Below are 16,631 nucleotides of genomic sequence, written 5' to 3' on the forward strand. Positions count from 1 at the left end.
CCCCCCACCCCACCCCAGCTGCTCACCATGGGCCTCTCAGGGTCTCGCCCTCCCTTACTCCCTGCAACCGGCCACATACATGGTCCCTGAGGTCCTCGGGTAGCAAGGGTGGCCGGTACTCAGCAGCCACAGAAGGTCCAAGCCGAGCCTATGGGCCCTCCCTGCACAGGACTGCAGTGGGGCACGCGGAGAGGCTTTTGAAGTTGGCTCCTCCAGCGAAGGAGGGAGGGAACAGGAGGAGAGGGGAGGGGAGAGGCCAACAACCCAGCCCTGCCCCCCTGCTCCTCACCTTCTATCCAATCGCTTCAATTAACCTAACCACAGAGCCCAGGAGCTGCTGAGTTTTGGATTGAGTTAGCTCCAAGGAGACCCTGCTGTCTAGGATGGGGGTGTTCAGCGGGTCCAGGGTAATGCAGGAGCCAGCTTGTAGGTGAAGGGAACTGAGCAAGGGAGCCAGAGCCTGTCTCCGCAGTCAGCAGGTACTGGCTTTCCCAGGGGCCTGATGAATAGAACCTGATGTGCAGGACTTGCCCATATACCAGCAGTCCCTGTACCCTGATATCCAGGCAGTCCTGCACCAGCAGGTCCCAAGGATCCCACTGTTGGCTCCATCTTCCCTTCCTGGGGCCTTTTGTGGGTGGGAGAGGTCACATCCCCTGGGTGTTGCTATGACCAAAAACAAGAGAAGCCTCTGGAACACAGTTTACCTTAACTGTGTGGGTGGAAAAATTTCAGCTAAAGAAAAGCTAAAGTATGCTTTCCCAGGGAGAAAAGTTGGTGAGGCACATACAGGGAGTCTACACCTCAGACCAACCAGGAAACCCACTCTCTTAAATGAGAAAGGTATGCAGATGTGGACAGTGCTGCTGCTCTGGACTCAGCAAGCCTTAACCTATCAGCCATTTTGGCAACCCTCGACTGCACGTAGCTCTCCAGTCCGGAAGAGCCAAGGAGGGGCCAAGCCCACTTATGACAGTGGTCACCAGCAGCCTGAGCCTGAGGCCAAAGCCGTCTGCCTATATGGGGATGGGCTGGCTCTGGACTCCTCCACAGGGGATTCCAAGACTCCAACCCAGGTTTCCACAGAAACATCCAAGCTCCTGGGACCACTATTCATGACAGGAGCAAGGATTTGCAGTTTGACAGGCTGTGTGTGTGCCAGTGCCTTCAGGTGACCTGCCCAGTACCAACCAACCACCGGTCCCTGCTTCACCTGGGAAAAATTGATCCCTTGCCCTGCTATCCTCAAGGTTCCCAGAACTACAAAGATGGGCCTACACCACTGCAGGGCAGAGAGAGGCACCCACTGGGCATTACTCCACCTAGGGGCTCACAGGGCTCTCCGTTCTCATCTGTCAGTAGTGAGAGGAACTACTACAGCCAGCACAGGACCCCTACAGGAGCTGAAGGCCCCATCACCAGCACCCCAGACACAGAGTCCTCCAAGGCTCGTCTCTTATGAAGACTGGGAAAAGCTGTTGCCCAGAAAGCAGATACGTAGGGCTGCCCCTTGTTATACCACATGACTATCTCTTCTCCCAAGCCAATGTGAAGACCCTCCACTTGTTCTCTAGGCCAACCAGGATCTCCAGCCAGCAGGATGGTTTTCAAGTGAATGTACACACACGCAAACACACACACACACACACACACATTGATCCATGGTCCAAGGAAGCCCTTTCGCCCTTTATCCTCATAGAGCATAAAGGCTGCAAACAAGCCAAATCTCTTAGATATTTGTATCTTTATCTCCACTGAGAACTGAACCCAGGGCTTTTGCATGGAGCTACATTCCCCGGCTCCCCAGCCCCTTTATGAGACAGGGTCTGGCTAAGCCACTAATTTATATAAGCTGGGCTTTAACTTGAGATCCTCCTGCCTGTCTCCTGGAGTGCTGGGATCATAAACACAGGCCACCACACCTGGCTAAGTAATACACTTGTCCAACCTGCAATAAGGATAGTTACACGGCATTGCAGATGTTGTAGCTCCCATGGTTTCTCTCGAGCTGGCTCTTCTCACTCCTTGAAACTTTCCTCAGATAATCCATGTTTCTGGCTCCTCTAAACTTCTAGGTTCTTCACTGCACCTGTGGCCTATACATTCACAGCCTTACACACTGCCCTTTCAGGAGTACACTGCATGCCCTCCCAAACATTCTTCTGAAATCTGTGTGCAAGTCTTCCTGATACCACAACTCTTTAACATTCTGCAGGCACCTAAAACCAGCACCGTGTGGGCAACAACATCTGCCACCAGCTGGAGCAGTAGCCAGGCTTCCCTCTCTGCTGGCTATGCAGTGCCTGGATCCTGAGCACTCTGAACCCAATTCTGTGGAATGAGTTCTCTAGGCTTGCCACCGTGAAACATGGTGCTCTGGGGCGTTCTCAAAGCAAATTCTTTCACCTCTGCAATCTTGGCTGGAGTCCTGGTGTTTCTTGTGATGTCCTCAGGCAATCTTTTCATTGTCCTGTTCCTTCTCTGCAACCAAGTTTCCGTCTACTCTATATCTTTGCCGTCCACAGCCTTACTGGAGCTTCCTGTCCAGCCAAACTTATAATGATTTATTTATTTACTTATTTATTTGTTTGAGATAGGGTCTTGCTACATATCTCAGGTTGGCCTTGAACTCACCATGTAGTCCAGGCTGGCCTCAAACTTGTGGTGATTCTCCTGCCTCAGCCTCCCTAGTGCTGGGATTACAGGTAGGCATGCCTGGCTACTCACAACGTTTTCTGTTTGTGAGACTGGGTCTCACTATGTAGTTGAGACTGACCTGGAACTCACGATGTAGCCCAGGCTGGTCTCGAACTCACAGCAGTCCTCCTGCCTCAGCCTCCTGAGTACTGGGATTACAGGAGTGCGCCACCATGCCCGGCCTCACAATGTTTTAAATCATTCTGCTGAGTTTTTTTTTTTTTGGTACTGGGGATTGAAGTCATGACCTTGCACTTTTGAGGCAGGCATGGTACCACTGAGCTAAATCCCTGGCCCTCTGCTGAGCATTTTGCTCTTGATTTTCAACATAGTTCTGGCTAAAAGCCCCCAGCAGTAGCCATGACACTGCCTCAACATTGACTGCCTTGAAATTTCTTCTGCAAGATTAGTCTGCTGCCTTTATTCTTGGTCTCAGGTAAAGTCCCTTACACAAGCAAAATGCAGACAAACTTTCTGTCAAGGCACACACATCATCTAGAGTCCAATAGCCGATGTAGTCCTTCCCAACAGAAACCTCCTGAGCCTTGTCTTTACCAGCAGCACTGCTATCAGCATTATGTTCTTCTGAGGTCTGACCAAAATCTCCCATTAAATAGATATTGAGGCATTCCAGGGCTGCTTCTCCAGCCGGCATCTCCAAACCTTTCCAAACTTTTCCCTCAAGCAAGGTGTAAAGGCCCCTGAACCACATGGTCAAAAATAATCATAACACCACTACCACTCCTGGTACCAAATTCTGTCTTACTTTCCTCACTGCTGAGGCAAAATACCTGATGCCCGAAGTTAAAGGAGGAAAGTTTTATTTACAGCTCACAGATTGTAGAGGTTTCAGTCCATAATTGGCTGGATCCAAGGTAGGGTGGCCTGGCAGAGATGCATCACGGGGGGGGGAAACAGTTTATGGTGGGCAGAAGGCAGCAAAGTGGCAAAATAGTGAAGCAAGCAATGTCCCTTATACTCCCCCCGCCACACCTCCGGTACCAGGGATCAAACTCAGGACACCTTCTGCCTGTAAGGAGGTGTAGCACCACCAAGCTAAAACCCTAGTCCTCTGTTCCTTATATTCTAATCTGTTCTACATGCCCTTAGGGCAGGTAGCATTCACACCCAGAGTAGGCCTTCCTATTATACACACCCAGAACTATGTCAAACCAATCAGTAGACTAATTCAGTTATCATACACTCTTGATCCAAGCATCACACACTGTGGTTCCAGCTACCTCTGAAAAACCCCACTTATGACTACATAAGGTTTGGGAGGAAATCTAGATACAAGGCCTAACAGTCCCTTATCTTGTGGATGTGACCCTGCCAAGAGCTTCATCCCACTCACAGCTTGGTCCTGTGTAGCCTCTGACCTGCTATTTCAGATCTGTGACATGGTGTCCTACTGTCTTCAGAGCCTGTGCTCCCTCCACCTTCTTCAGCAAATCTCAGCAAGCCCTGTCACCCCAACCATGCATCTTCATGCCCAAAGCAGAGGTGTCACAACTACCCACTCACATGCAAGGGGATGGAATCAGATTGCAAAGACACACACCAAGGAAGAGCCTGGAGAAAACTAGCAAGGCTCCAGCCCTGATACACTATATAAAAATCTTTAATGAATGAAGATACCTGAGACCCTGAGCACACTTGCCCATGTGCCATCCCCATATGCCCCACCCCCCTCAGAAGGTGTTCTTGATGCGAGCAGCCACCAGCACCAGGATCTCCCCAATCTTCCTCTGCCAGTTGGTGATGTCCTTGGACACGGTGCACCACAGCTCCCCATGCCGAGGCTCTGCATTCTCACAGCGTTTCCTCACCTCCTCCTGCTGCTCCTGGCAGAGGGACCAAAGAGCACTTCAGGTGGGACTCCTCCTGGGCTGTTCCTGAGCTTCATCTCCCTCACACCTGCTTGCCCCCAGGACCCAGCCCCAAAAGCAATACCCAGTCCAGCTGGCAGGGTGGGCAGGCACTGGGTTCATAGAGTTACTCAAGACTTCTGTGAAGCAATGCCCCATCAGTGCGTCTGTGCACGGAGCTGTCAGCACCCTGACTCTACGGCCTGCAAGGACCCCAAGTGCACCTCAGAATAAGGCACTTACTAAATTCAATGTGGCCTGACTGCTACTTCAGGGAAGACCCCAGGAGACCTTGGTTACTCCTGCCTGTGAGCATGAGGGCCATGGTGACAGCTGGGTATAGTGACCCACGCCTATAACCCCAGCACTGAAGGAGGCTGGGACAGGAAAATCACAAGACTGAGTCCTGCCTGGACAACTCAGGGAGACCGTCTCAAAAGTAAAACCAAAAAGGGCTGGTGATGTGGCTCAGGGGAAAAGGGCTCACTTAAAATGGATAAAGCAGAACGTGGGGGAAAAAAATGGATGAAGCAATTAAATTTCAATTATAACCAGAAAAAAGCTGTAGAGATCGACTTGCTGTACCTCCTACCCATATCTTCCAGACCAGCGCTGAAGGAGGGGTGCTGATCTTGGCTGCCCAAGGCTAGCGGAGCTCCTCTAGAGTCCCAGAGGCCAGGACACTGACAGGAAGACACTGCATGCTAGCTGCTCAGCCTCACCTCGGTGCCATGCTGTAACTCAAACTTGTAGAAGAAAGCCCAGGCATCCCCCAGGTCTGAATCAATCTTCACTGTGCGGTGGAACCACTCCCGGGCCTTGGTGATCTTCCGCTCACTCCAGAACAGCCTTTTGCAGGAGAGGAGTGAGAGATCTCAGAGTTAGAGGTGCACAGTGGTACCAACAGGCTGTGATGACTGAGCCAACCCTCATCCATTTGTGTGGGTCATCAACTATACCCCATACCTGAACAGCCCCAGGAAGCCCTGGCATGCACTATGAGGATGTCTGAGAAAGGCTCCTGGACTGCCTGGAAATCATCCAACTGTCAATTACAACCATCCATTCATTATCTAATCACCAGCATCTATCTGCTTCTTTAAACATTCACACACAGATCAAGATCTTCAACTCCTTAAAACTATTTTCCCAGGTTAAATACAAGATGAAATCAATCTTGAACAATCATTAATTAAGGCTCTGATTAGCACTGTGATGTTCAGCCTACTCCTCAGTAAGACGCCTGCTGGACCATTCTGCTCAGTCCAGCCAGCTCCCTGCAGCAAACCAAGCAAACACGAAGAGATTAGGCTTTTGGTCAGCACTGGGGATTTGAAAATGTCAGAGGTTGTAGTCACATAGTACTCAGAACATAACATACATGCCTGGTGTACCTGTCAGATACACAGACATCCAAAAACCAGGCTGAAAAGGTCCAAGCTGGAAGCCAAGAGTGTGAGCTATCAGCAACCAAATTAGAGCCTCCACGTGTACCCTTCCTCTGCTTGCTGATGAAGGCAGGACAGCAGGGTACACTGTGTATGTGATGGGCTCTCTGGCAGCCTAGGACTTGGCTACTTCCACCCTCCTGCAACTCAGCCTCCCCTGTAGCCAGAGGCACTGAAGAACCTGATGGCACAGGTAACCCTCTACTACAGGCAGCTGTTTGCGCTGGTCTCAGGTACCAAATAGAATAATTTCACATTGTGATAACCTGATTGTTTTTTAAGCCTTGTAGCACTCTTAATTGCTTGGTGTTAGATAAACTGTGATTTAAAGAGCACAAGCTCAGGCAGCCAACACATGGAACATGGCTTGGGAACAGCAGGGAGTGACTTATTTACTTTAGCAAAGCCTTTTATAATGTTTTATGGCTGCCCTATCTGAGGGCCACACATAAGTCACTCTGGGATAAGGAAGCACAAGGACCGAAGGAAGGAAGCAGGGTCAGACACAAGGTGGATTCCAAGAAGCCTCCCTTGTCTGGAGGGGCGATGGGCACTGGAGAGATGCACAGGCTGCCAGACCCCTAGAGACACAGCACCACTCAGAGGACAGCTAAGAGCAGCTCTAGGAAGGCTCTGCCTTTGTACCCTGTGCCAGGGGTATGGGGTGTAGGGTGGTGGTGGAGGGATGGGGGATGAGATGGGAAGAACCTCGTCCCCAGGGCAACTGCTACTCAGAGGAGCAGCCTCAGGAGTCCTGACCCAGGACAACTTGGTCTTCTTTGATGATTCCCTTCACATCCTTCTGCATGGTCACTGTTGGCTTCCCCGTCATACTCAGGCCCAACCCCTCAGTGCCTTCCTCTTTCTAGAAGGGAGTAGAGACCCTGTGGGGTTAGGATGGCCCTACAGTCTAGCAGCCACAATCTTGTACCATCTTCCTGATGAACTTCATGGCTCTAGAACTGCCTCCCAGAGAGCTCCTCACTGGCACCAGTGTGTCAGCGTGCTCAAGGGCTTTGAGGTCGCTTAGTGACCTTTTCTTCTCTTAAAAACCATGTGTTCAGAGAGATGGACTCTAGTCAGCCATCTCTATCCCATTCACAAGGATTAGACTCAGAGTTGTTCCCAGGACCCCAGAGGTGAAAGTCTTAACTTCTTTCCCTAATGCAATAAAAACAAATTTCTTGGCTGAAGCCCCTTGTACCAAAGGGGCTTTGCTTATTACTTAAATTCTGTCCAACATCAGCAAATTGTCTGCCATGGAGCCTAGCCATATGCAATACAAACTGAAACTTGACAGACAGAACAGCCCCCACCAGAAACCTGTGACTTGCTGGGAATGGTGGCACATGCCTGTAATCCCAGCATTCTGAGTCACCTAGGAGGATCTCAAGTTCAAGACCAGCAAAGGCAACTTGGCAAGACCCCATAGCAAAAATTTAAAAATTTTTAGAAGGGAGGAGGATGCAGCTCAGTTTGAAGGTCCTCCTTGAAAGGAAAAAAAGGGGAAACCTGAGACTAAAGAAGGGCCCAAGAGGGCCAACAAGATGCAGTAATATGCACAGACACCCAACAATAAGGGTAGCACACATCATGGGACCACCTCACCCAAGAAGACTGAAACAAAAGTTCCAGGAGCCGAGGACTGGGGGTGCCCACCCTGCTCCCAGGCACATTTAGCACTGTCAGGGAAAGGCAGACAGCAAAAGGTCCCATTAGGTCTAAGGGTCAGCGATCCCAAGAGGACTCCTACTCACTCACTTGGCCACAGCCAGGAGCACGTGAGGATCATGCTCACACTTCTTTAGGGCATCCACACTCTTGGTCTTTCTCTGTGGCCGGGCCTCAAGGAAGACAGCTTCAGACCACAGGATACCTAAAGTTCAGAAACAAAGATCTGTCCTCAGCCTCATCTCTAGATTCAGAAACATGCCCAACCTACACAGGCTGCCCTGAAGGGATCCTGCTTAGGGCCAGCCCAAAGGCCCCAAGTTCCCACCCACCAGTTGCCTGCCTAGTCTGTGTACAGAGCAGACAATGTTCTGGGGTGATAGAGGCATTAACAACAACCTTCAACCTTTCATTCTTACTGACTCAGTAACTGAACATCTAAGAATTTATTGTAACAAAACAGAAATACTAGCAAAGATTCACATTAAATAAAAATGGTAAGTAATCCCAACGCAGTATCACATTAAAATTGGAGATAACAAAAAAGGGGAAAAATGGGGAGAACTAGGGCCAGGGATGTAGCTCAGTGGTGAAATGCCTGCCTGGCAAATGCAAAGTACTGAGTGTGATCCCCAGTAGTGGGAAAAAAAGAGCTGGGGGGACCTTAAAAGTCTAATGAACAGCCAACAACTGAGGGTATGTTGCTGATGCATATAAAAAGCCACTAGAAATCTACGTTCCCAAACACTTAATAAGAATCAAAAGTCCTTACTAAATGTTCAGCTTTTAAAAAAGGTAAACAGAGCGAGGGGGGTAGCTCAGTGAGAGAGCACTTGCCTAAGACATATAAGGTCAATTCAATTCTTAGCACCACAAAAACAAAAAAGGTAAAACATCAAGCTGGGCATGGTGGCACATGCCTACAATCCTGGCACGCTGAGAGGCAGGAGGATTCAAGTTCAGCTTGGACAGCTTAGTGAGACCCTATCTCAAAAAAATGGGCTAGGAATATAATTCAATGCAAAGGCCCTGGGTTCAATCTCTGGTATGGGGAGCAAGGGGCGAAAATATCAAATACACACTGTGACTTTAACTGCGTGCAATAATATAGGCTGTAACACTATAAAGAGTAAGAGTAGGAATCTAAGTAGTAGGAGAAAGGCGATTGCTATTTCTCCTTTTAACTCCAAATTTCTTTATGTTGTATATGTATTCCTTAGATACTTGAGATAAAATAATAGTTAAATCTTGAAAGAAAAAGAAATGGCAGCACTTCAGAATATGAACTCAAACTCTCAGTTGAGGCTGGGAATTCAGCCTGTCTTAGAAACCAAGTACAATGAAACTCAACTGAAACGAGTCGTGCATACACACCCTAACAAGTCTGTTAGAAGCTACATCCTGCTCCCTCAGAAAGTACCCCTCCTTGCTGGTGTCCTGGGAGCCCTTACCAGAGTTGGGGCATTCCTGCAATGCCTTGGCCATTAGCGTGTTGGCGATGTTCTTCAGCCCTGCACGATACTCCAGCCTGACGGACTCCAACCTGGTGGGACAAGCCCATGGACATCTAACCACACAGTGGCACTCTTCCAAGGGTCTTGTCAGAAAGCTCCTGTCTCAGTAACTGCAGCAAATAGGATTCTGTTCTCTGTAGGGTGGAACTTGCCCACCAGAGGAAGTAACGCTGATGCCACTGCACAAGCCTATCAGGCCCAAGGAGCTGGCTGAGCCAAGGCCTTGGGACCCACTCACTCTATATGAAAGAGAAGACACCAGGAGAAGCACATAACATCCCAAGGGCGAGAGCTATGCCTCCTTGGCAGTGTCCTTTTATACTGCAGCACACCACCCGCACCTGGACTCTACACCTCTCCAGACAACAACATGCTTCCTCTGGCAAACTCCTGCTCAGTTCCCAAGTCCATGTCTTTGCCACCTCTTCTGTGAAGTGTGGTCTCAGCCTCACCCTCCCTCAGTCCATCGTCAGCTCCTCACTTCCTGAGTGCTGTCAGCATCAAACCAGCTACGGGCCTATCCAGCCTGGCCCAGACCAAGCTCCCCCACAGAGAAACCATGATCCCCGCCCCATGCTGCTCCCACCACGGGAGCCTGAGCTGAAACACTGCAAGTGACTCTTGCACAATGAGTACAGCCCCCCTGAAGGGGAAGATGGGCCAACAAACAGCCCAAGACTCACCACAGCCCAGGGTTCTTTGGGTTCTTCAGACGAGACTTCTCCAAAATGGCCCGTGCTCGGGTCAGCTGCCCAATTTTCTCCTCTAGCCGGGAAAGCAAGAGCCACAGGGGTGTGGAGTGGGGGCACTTCTTTAGCTGCAGTCAACAAACCAAGAGAGGGGCTCAGGAGGTACAACGAAGGACTGCAACACATTCATGGCTGGCTCTACCTGAGCTCACCTCAGACCTTGAAACCACAGAGATGTCCACTTCATGTTCTGTACATGGGATTTTCAGATTTGTTTTTGTATTACACACACACACACACACACACACACAGAGGTGTGTATGGAGTTACCCATGTGGCTGTGCTGTGTATATGTGCATATGTATGTTGATTCTACATATGCAATTGTGCCGTGTACACACCCACCTTAACTTTTGGCATGTCACATCCCACACATCCCAACCAGAGCACAGGCATATGCTCATAGAAGGAAAAAGCACAGCATCCAGTGAAGGAACCAGGATTCAGTCCAGAGCGCACAGTTCTATCAGCTGGGACCTGAGCAAGTCCCTGCTCTCTAATTCTCCTTAAACCTAAGAGGCAATGACCACTGCCAAGACGTCTGGCTCCATGAGGTAGGCTGGCTGTGGCAGAGACTTACCCCCTGGTTGTAAGCTTCTCGAGCCTTCTCCATCAGCTCCCCTTGCTCCTCAATTTGCCCTTTCATCATCCACAGCTTGGGGAAGTCCTCATAGTGCTTCAGTGCCTCCTCACACAGCTCCTGGGCAGCTGCAATGTTCCCCAGAACCCACTCCAGCTTCACAGACTTCATAAACACCTGCCAAGCAGAGACACAGTGTCATGCAGAAGTTACTCCCACAGCATCTGCCACCTGTCCAGATGGGAAGCACGCATGTGACCATGCTTCCTGTACTGATTCATCTCCCACACATCTGTCCTGCTGCATCGTATGTGCCTTATAAACTATCCCATGTACACAAAGTTGGGGATTAAGAAACAGATGCATTTACAGCTCAGTAATAAGACTGGACCACAGCCTGAGCTCTCTTCCCCATTTTACTCTTCCCTGGATCTGCACTTGCACGTGAGGTGCTCCAGGGGGCCCCGCTCCACCCTGCCCACCTGCCATTACATACTCGAGCTGTGGGTGCACTGCTCCGCGCCTTGGCCAGCAGCCTTCGGGCCCGCTCGTACTCGTTGTTCTCTGACTCCAGCTTCACGGCTGCCAGCCAGATCTCCTCGCTGTTGGGGTTGGCCTGGAGGGCAAGCACAGCAGTGTTACGAAGGGATCAGAACAAAAGTCAACAGTGCTAGCTCACACTTAAACAAAAGCAAGTGGCCTGGGAAATGAGACAGACCTCCCTCTTCTTTGAGACTAGTGTCATCCCAAGCCCTTCCTAGGATAGATGACAGAGCAGACTCCTGCCAGTCTTTTTACTGTGGTACAGAGCTGAGAGCTCCACAGCTCTTGTAGAATAATGCTTGCAGCTGTAGAGGCATCTTCCACAAATCCACCCAAACACAGCACAGCCTCCCAAAGCCTATGCATGGTCACTTGTGAACTACAAACATGGACCTGACACAGCTGACCTCACTCCTTTCCTCAGCCAGCCGCCCTAAAGTGCCCATGTGGGCAGGGGGAGAGATGCCTCAGATGACCATGATGAAGCTCAAAGACCAGGACCAAGCCACAGGCAATCCAGCATCCAGCACACATGCCAGTGGGGCCTTCTAGCCTTCTTAGCTAGTGCCCAGGCAGAGCCTCATCAGTCATATACAAGATGGCCACATCAAACACCTGAGAAGCAGCCCTAGTGACAGGCAAGAAAAGGCACCACAGGGGTTTTACCATATAAGAAAACGAGGCAACAGGCAGCAAGCAGTGAAGGGAGATACTCTGGCTCCTGTGTTTTCTCCAGCAGGCAGCTAGGAGCAAAAGACCAGCCCAAGACAGTCCCTTTCATGGTATTTACTAGATGAAGGACAAACTTTACAATGTTAGCTAGGGTTGTAAAAGCAGCCGGACATTTATACTGTAAACTCTGTAGTTCCATTAGAAAGTATGCCAGAGCTGGGTGTACTGGTGTACAGCTGTAATCCCAGCACTATGGGAGGCTGTGGTAGGAGGAATGAAAGTTTAAACCCAATAAGGACAACTTACTGAGATTGTCTCAAGATTAAAATGTTTGAAAAAGGCTGGAGATATAACCTAGGGTAAAGGCCCTAAATTTAATCGCCATTATCATACACACACACCAAAGTATGCTGGGAAACTATCTCATGTCATAAAATAGGATACTGTGATAATTATTTTTAAAGCCAAACACTTGAGAGGCTGAGGATTACTGTGAGTTTGTGGCCAGCCTCACCCTCAGGTGACTCTGTGTTCTGTGCTCCACAAAACGTGGCCTGTGGTCTCACTAAGCAGGGACCAAAAAACACGTGTGGGGCTATTCTTCCTGATCTGAGGGCCCTCACAGCCCCAGCAGCCTGCAGAATTCAACGCACCCAGATCACAGGATATCCCAAGCATCATGCATAAAAGAGGCTCTCAGGCCAGGCACTGGTGGAATCAGCATCAGGGTCTCATGCGCAGAACCTTCCCAACATGAGCAATACCTCACCCACCTGGAAGGCCAAGGCCAAGATGCTCCTTGCTGCAGGCACATCTCCTGCCAGCCACTTGGATTTGGCACCCATGAGCCACAGCACCTCTGCCTTGGGGCAATGGGCCACAGCCCGCTGCAGAAGTGCTTCCAGAGACTCCCTGCAGGACAGAGGCCACAGTCACTAGAGGCAGGCCATAAACCAGAGCACAGACACACAACCATGCAGGGATACTGAGAAAGACCGTTAGCACTCCAAAGTTCGGCACTAGAAATGATTTACCAGGTTTTACAATGGGGAGAGCGTGGGGAAATCTTTCCTCTCTATAAAGGATCTAAAAATCAATTACTGAAGAGGGTTCCACAAAGCAACACATTGTTTAAATAGCAGTCTTTTACAGTATGTGTCCTGGGGGCACAGATAACATCAGGTCGGGTGACCAGGAAGGCTTTTTCATCTCAAATCAAAGAGGACACCCCGGATCCACAGATAAAGATAAGGGTCCCTGACAGCCCCCCAACAAAAAGTCTGATTGGAAAAAAGTAGTTTTAGGTCAGTATCAGATGTGAACTCTGGACTCAGCTGTGGCCTACTGCCTCTTCATCATGTCACCCTTGCTGCTGATCCCCTTAAGCCTTACTGTGCACAGCAGCAAGGCAAAGTGAGCATATAAAACTATACCAATAACAGGACAATTAGCAACGTGAAATAGGAAGAAAAGGACCAAAGGTGTAGGGACAGTGAGAAGGATAGGGAAAGGGGAATAAGGGAAAAGGAAAAAAATATGAGAAAATGTAAAAATGGAATTAAAGTGTTTGAAGGTGGGGAGGGACAGAGGGGTGAAGGGAGGGTGGGGACAAGGGGAAAAAATGAGAACCAAGACCTGGCGTGTAAAGGTACGAGATCCCAGTAATGAATGTAACTGTACTGTCTACCTAGAACGTACCAATAAATTCAATTAAAAAAAAAAACTACAACAATAAGGGCCAGAGATATAGCTCAGTCGTGCCACACCTGCCTTATAAGCTCAAGGTCCTGAGTTCGATCCCCAGTACCGCAACAAATAAAAACACAAAATAAACCCCCACACCACAGCCAGGCATGATAGCACATATCTGCAATCCTAACACTTGGCAGGCTGAGGCAGGAGAAGTACCAGGAGTTTCAGGCCAGTCTGGGCTACACAGTGAGTTCAAGTCAAGCCTGAACTACACAGAGAGACCCTATCTCAAAAACAAAAACAAACCAAAAACAAAACAAAACCACACTACATAGAGAAAGGCCCCACAAGGCAACACCATGCTCCCCACGCCCCAGTCCCGCTTCCCTCACTGTCCTGAGTGGGGAGGGTGGTAGGAGGGTACGGATCACTAAGCCACTGAGTGGCCAGCAGTGCATGCTCAGGCCTGGAGCCACCAGGTCTCAATGCGTATCTGGCAGATGTTCCTGCCATGCTTGGTGTTTCCAATATCCCAGGTGACCCACTAAAGAATGAGCTGTCAGTATCATTTCAAAATGTCTCCATTTCTACTATGTGTCTGTTAACTCTGAAATACCAAACCAGCTGGCAGGGTGGGGAGGGGAACGGAGCTTCAGTAGCACACACAGAAAGAGGTTCTAAAGAAATTGACATTAAACAAAGCCAAGAAAGAAAAAGAAAAAAAAAAAAAAAGAAAGAAAAGGAGAAAACAAAAGAAACAAAACAAAACAAGGGCTCAATGCTCTCAGCTGCAGGATCAGAGAAGAACACAGGGCTGTCCCTACCAAGCACAGAGAGCAGCTGAGGACCCAGGAGGGGCTGGATGGAAGATGGAGGGTGTCCAGAGACATGAACCCAATGCCCTAGAGAGCTACCCATTTAAAACAAGAAATTGCAAGGCCTAATTTAATCAGCATTTACAACCAGTAAGGAAGACCTAAAAAGATTTTTTCAATTAAAGAGTACAACTAAAGAAGACTGTAATGGACCTCCTCTGTGCATAAAACCAGCCAAAACCAAAAGCAGCACAGCTTAAATAAAAAACAGCTTGCATGGTTCCAGATGCTAAACCGCCCATGGCTGAAGCCAGTACCCACCACCCTGTTGGCTCCAGCCTCAAGCCTGCACCCAGCCACTCCTGGAGCCATGGGGCACTTGGTCAGAACAGGTCGTCTTGATACCCATTTCTCAACTATAAAAGAGTGATAATCCTATTGCACAAGGGGTTATAAAGACCAATCCAGCTGCAAAGTCCGAAGAAGTATCATAAAAGCTTCTGCCCTAATCACAAGTCGTCCCATCATCACAGATGTCAGATGGAAGCACTCATGGGTCTGCAGCAATGCAAGGTTTAAGGTCAAGCACCATGCTTTACTAGGCACACAGAGCAGGTGAGTCCCACACATACCTGGTACCGTGATTTTTCTCAAAGTACGCAGCTCGTAGCCACACACTCTTCTTGCTGGGGAACACTTGCAGGGCATAGGCGTAGATAGCTCGTGCACACTCCAGGGCGTTGTGGGCCACACACTAGAGCAGACAAACAAACATGAGGGGTGGGCCAGTGCAGAGCAGTTGGACTGATGTTCTCCCCAGCCTATTATGGTTCTCAGTGATGGTACCTGCTAGGAAGTACACAATGGCAATAATCTAATTAGAAGGAAGTACAACCCAGGGCAGGGACATTGGAGAATGGTCATCTCAAATGTGAGGCAACCTGGGCAGCTTAGTGAGACTCTCTCAAAATATAATTTAAAGAATTGGGATGCCGGGCATGGTGGCGCACGCCTGTAATCCCAGCACTCAGGAGGATTGCCATGAGTTCGAGACCAGCCTGGGCTACATAGTGAGTTCCAGGTCAGTCTTAACTACATAGTGAGACCCTGTCTCAACAACAACAACAACAACAACAACAACAACAACAAAATTTGAGGGCAGGGATGTAGCTCGATGGTGGAATGGTTACCCAGCATGTACAAGGCCAAGGTTTAATTCCTCATGTGGGTGAGTGGAGAGGACCACTACCATTGGTTTATGTCTCAACTTACTCAAGAAACAAAACATACATCTAGGGGCCAGGGATTTAGCTCAGTGGTTCTCCTGCTTGCTTCTCAAGTGCAAAGTCACAAGTTCAAGTCCCCTGGTACCAAAAAAAAAAAAAAAAGCAAAAGGCCAGGTTTCAAAATATCAGCCTCAAGGGCTTCACACAGAGACACCAGCTATATGTCATGATCTTAGACTAAGGAGGTAGGTACCTTCAGTTTGCCCAGATGTAAAGGAGGGAGCACATATCAACAAAGGGGAAAGAAAAGCTCTCCACTATTTACAATTCCAGCTAACAAAATGCAGAATAAATAGTATTTAGGTGTAGGAAGCCAGCCATGGCCCACTGGCTTTTTGAATCATGCCTATTCCCCTAAGATGGGTGGCTGTATCTTGGACAGGCCAATTCTTGGGCCAATGTTGTTGAGCTATTACAGTCACATCAGCTCCAGTATCTAAAATTCCCTTGAATGGTTTATTATTAATCCAAATTGCTAATTCAGGTTTATCTTGTTGAATAGGTGTGACCCAAAATGTATCAGAAGACCCAAAGGCTCTATTTTGCCTATTCTGAGGAGATAAAAACTTCCCTTTGTCTATATAAGGACAAAGCAATATTTGTGATTCGCTCCTGAGCAGGAATAACAGTGATGCCATCAGGTGATGAAGCTAATATTTTTATTTCACCCGTATAATCTGCATCTATCTGGGAGACTAAAAGCAAAATACTGTTTATCCTCATGATGTAAGGGAATAGAGAAAAAACAATCCTTTAGATCCACTACTATAATTTTGGATTCTTTGGCAATGGCTACCGGGGAGGGAAGGCCAGGCTGAAGAGCACCCATTACTATCATTCTTTTATTAACTTGTCTTAGATCTTGTAAAAGTCTCCATTTTCCAGATTTCTTTTTTAATTACAAATATTGGGGAATTCCAAGGAGAGAATGAGACTTCTAAATGGCCAAGCTCAAGCTGCTCCTGTACTAAGCTATGAGCAGCCTGTAATTTTTCTTGGGAAAGAGGCCATTGATCCACCCACACAGGAGGTCCAGGCAACCACTCAATTTTTTCTGCGTGGGGTACAGCTGAATCAATGGCCCCTAAAAAGAATA

General features: G+C 48.8%; 2 protein-coding genes across 2 annotated transcripts in view; both read right to left on the bottom strand.

The window, feature by feature from the left end:
• LOC104868576 (transcription elongation factor A protein 2) overlaps nt 1-92 on the bottom strand; it is a 50,968-nt gene extending 50,876 nt beyond the window's left edge. The window contains exon 1 of the mRNA XM_033767205.1: nt 27-92. Within this exon, the coding sequence (XP_033623096.1) occupies nt 27-77 (51 nt within the window). The 5' untranslated portion in view covers nt 78-92. The remainder of the gene's footprint in view (nt 1-26) is intronic.
• A 3,489-nt stretch (nt 93-3,581) lies between these two features.
• Prpf6 (pre-mRNA processing factor 6) overlaps nt 3,582-16,631 on the bottom strand; it is a 67,480-nt gene continuing 54,430 nt past the window's right edge. Inside the window, exons 13-21 of the mRNA XM_033766964.1 lie at nt 14,882-15,003; nt 12,516-12,654; nt 11,024-11,143; nt 10,528-10,704; nt 9,882-10,015; nt 9,136-9,227; nt 7,775-7,889; nt 5,288-5,414; nt 3,582-4,541 (exon numbers count right to left, since the gene is read on the bottom strand). Of these exons, the coding sequence (XP_033622855.1) occupies nt 4,389-4,541; nt 5,288-5,414; nt 7,775-7,889; nt 9,136-9,227; nt 9,882-10,015; nt 10,528-10,704; nt 11,024-11,143; nt 12,516-12,654; nt 14,882-15,003 (1,179 nt within the window). The 3' untranslated portion in view covers nt 3,582-4,388. The remainder of the gene's footprint in view (nt 4,542-5,287; nt 5,415-7,774; nt 7,890-9,135; nt 9,228-9,881; nt 10,016-10,527; nt 10,705-11,023; nt 11,144-12,515; nt 12,655-14,881; nt 15,004-16,631) is intronic.

The sequence above is a fragment of the Fukomys damarensis genome, unplaced genomic scaffold (assembly GCF_012274545.1).
Source record: "Fukomys damarensis isolate Sample0158 unplaced genomic scaffold, DMR_v1.0_HiC HiC_scaffold_22, whole genome shotgun sequence".
Classification (NCBI taxonomy): domain Eukaryota; kingdom Metazoa; phylum Chordata; class Mammalia; order Rodentia; family Bathyergidae; genus Fukomys; species Fukomys damarensis.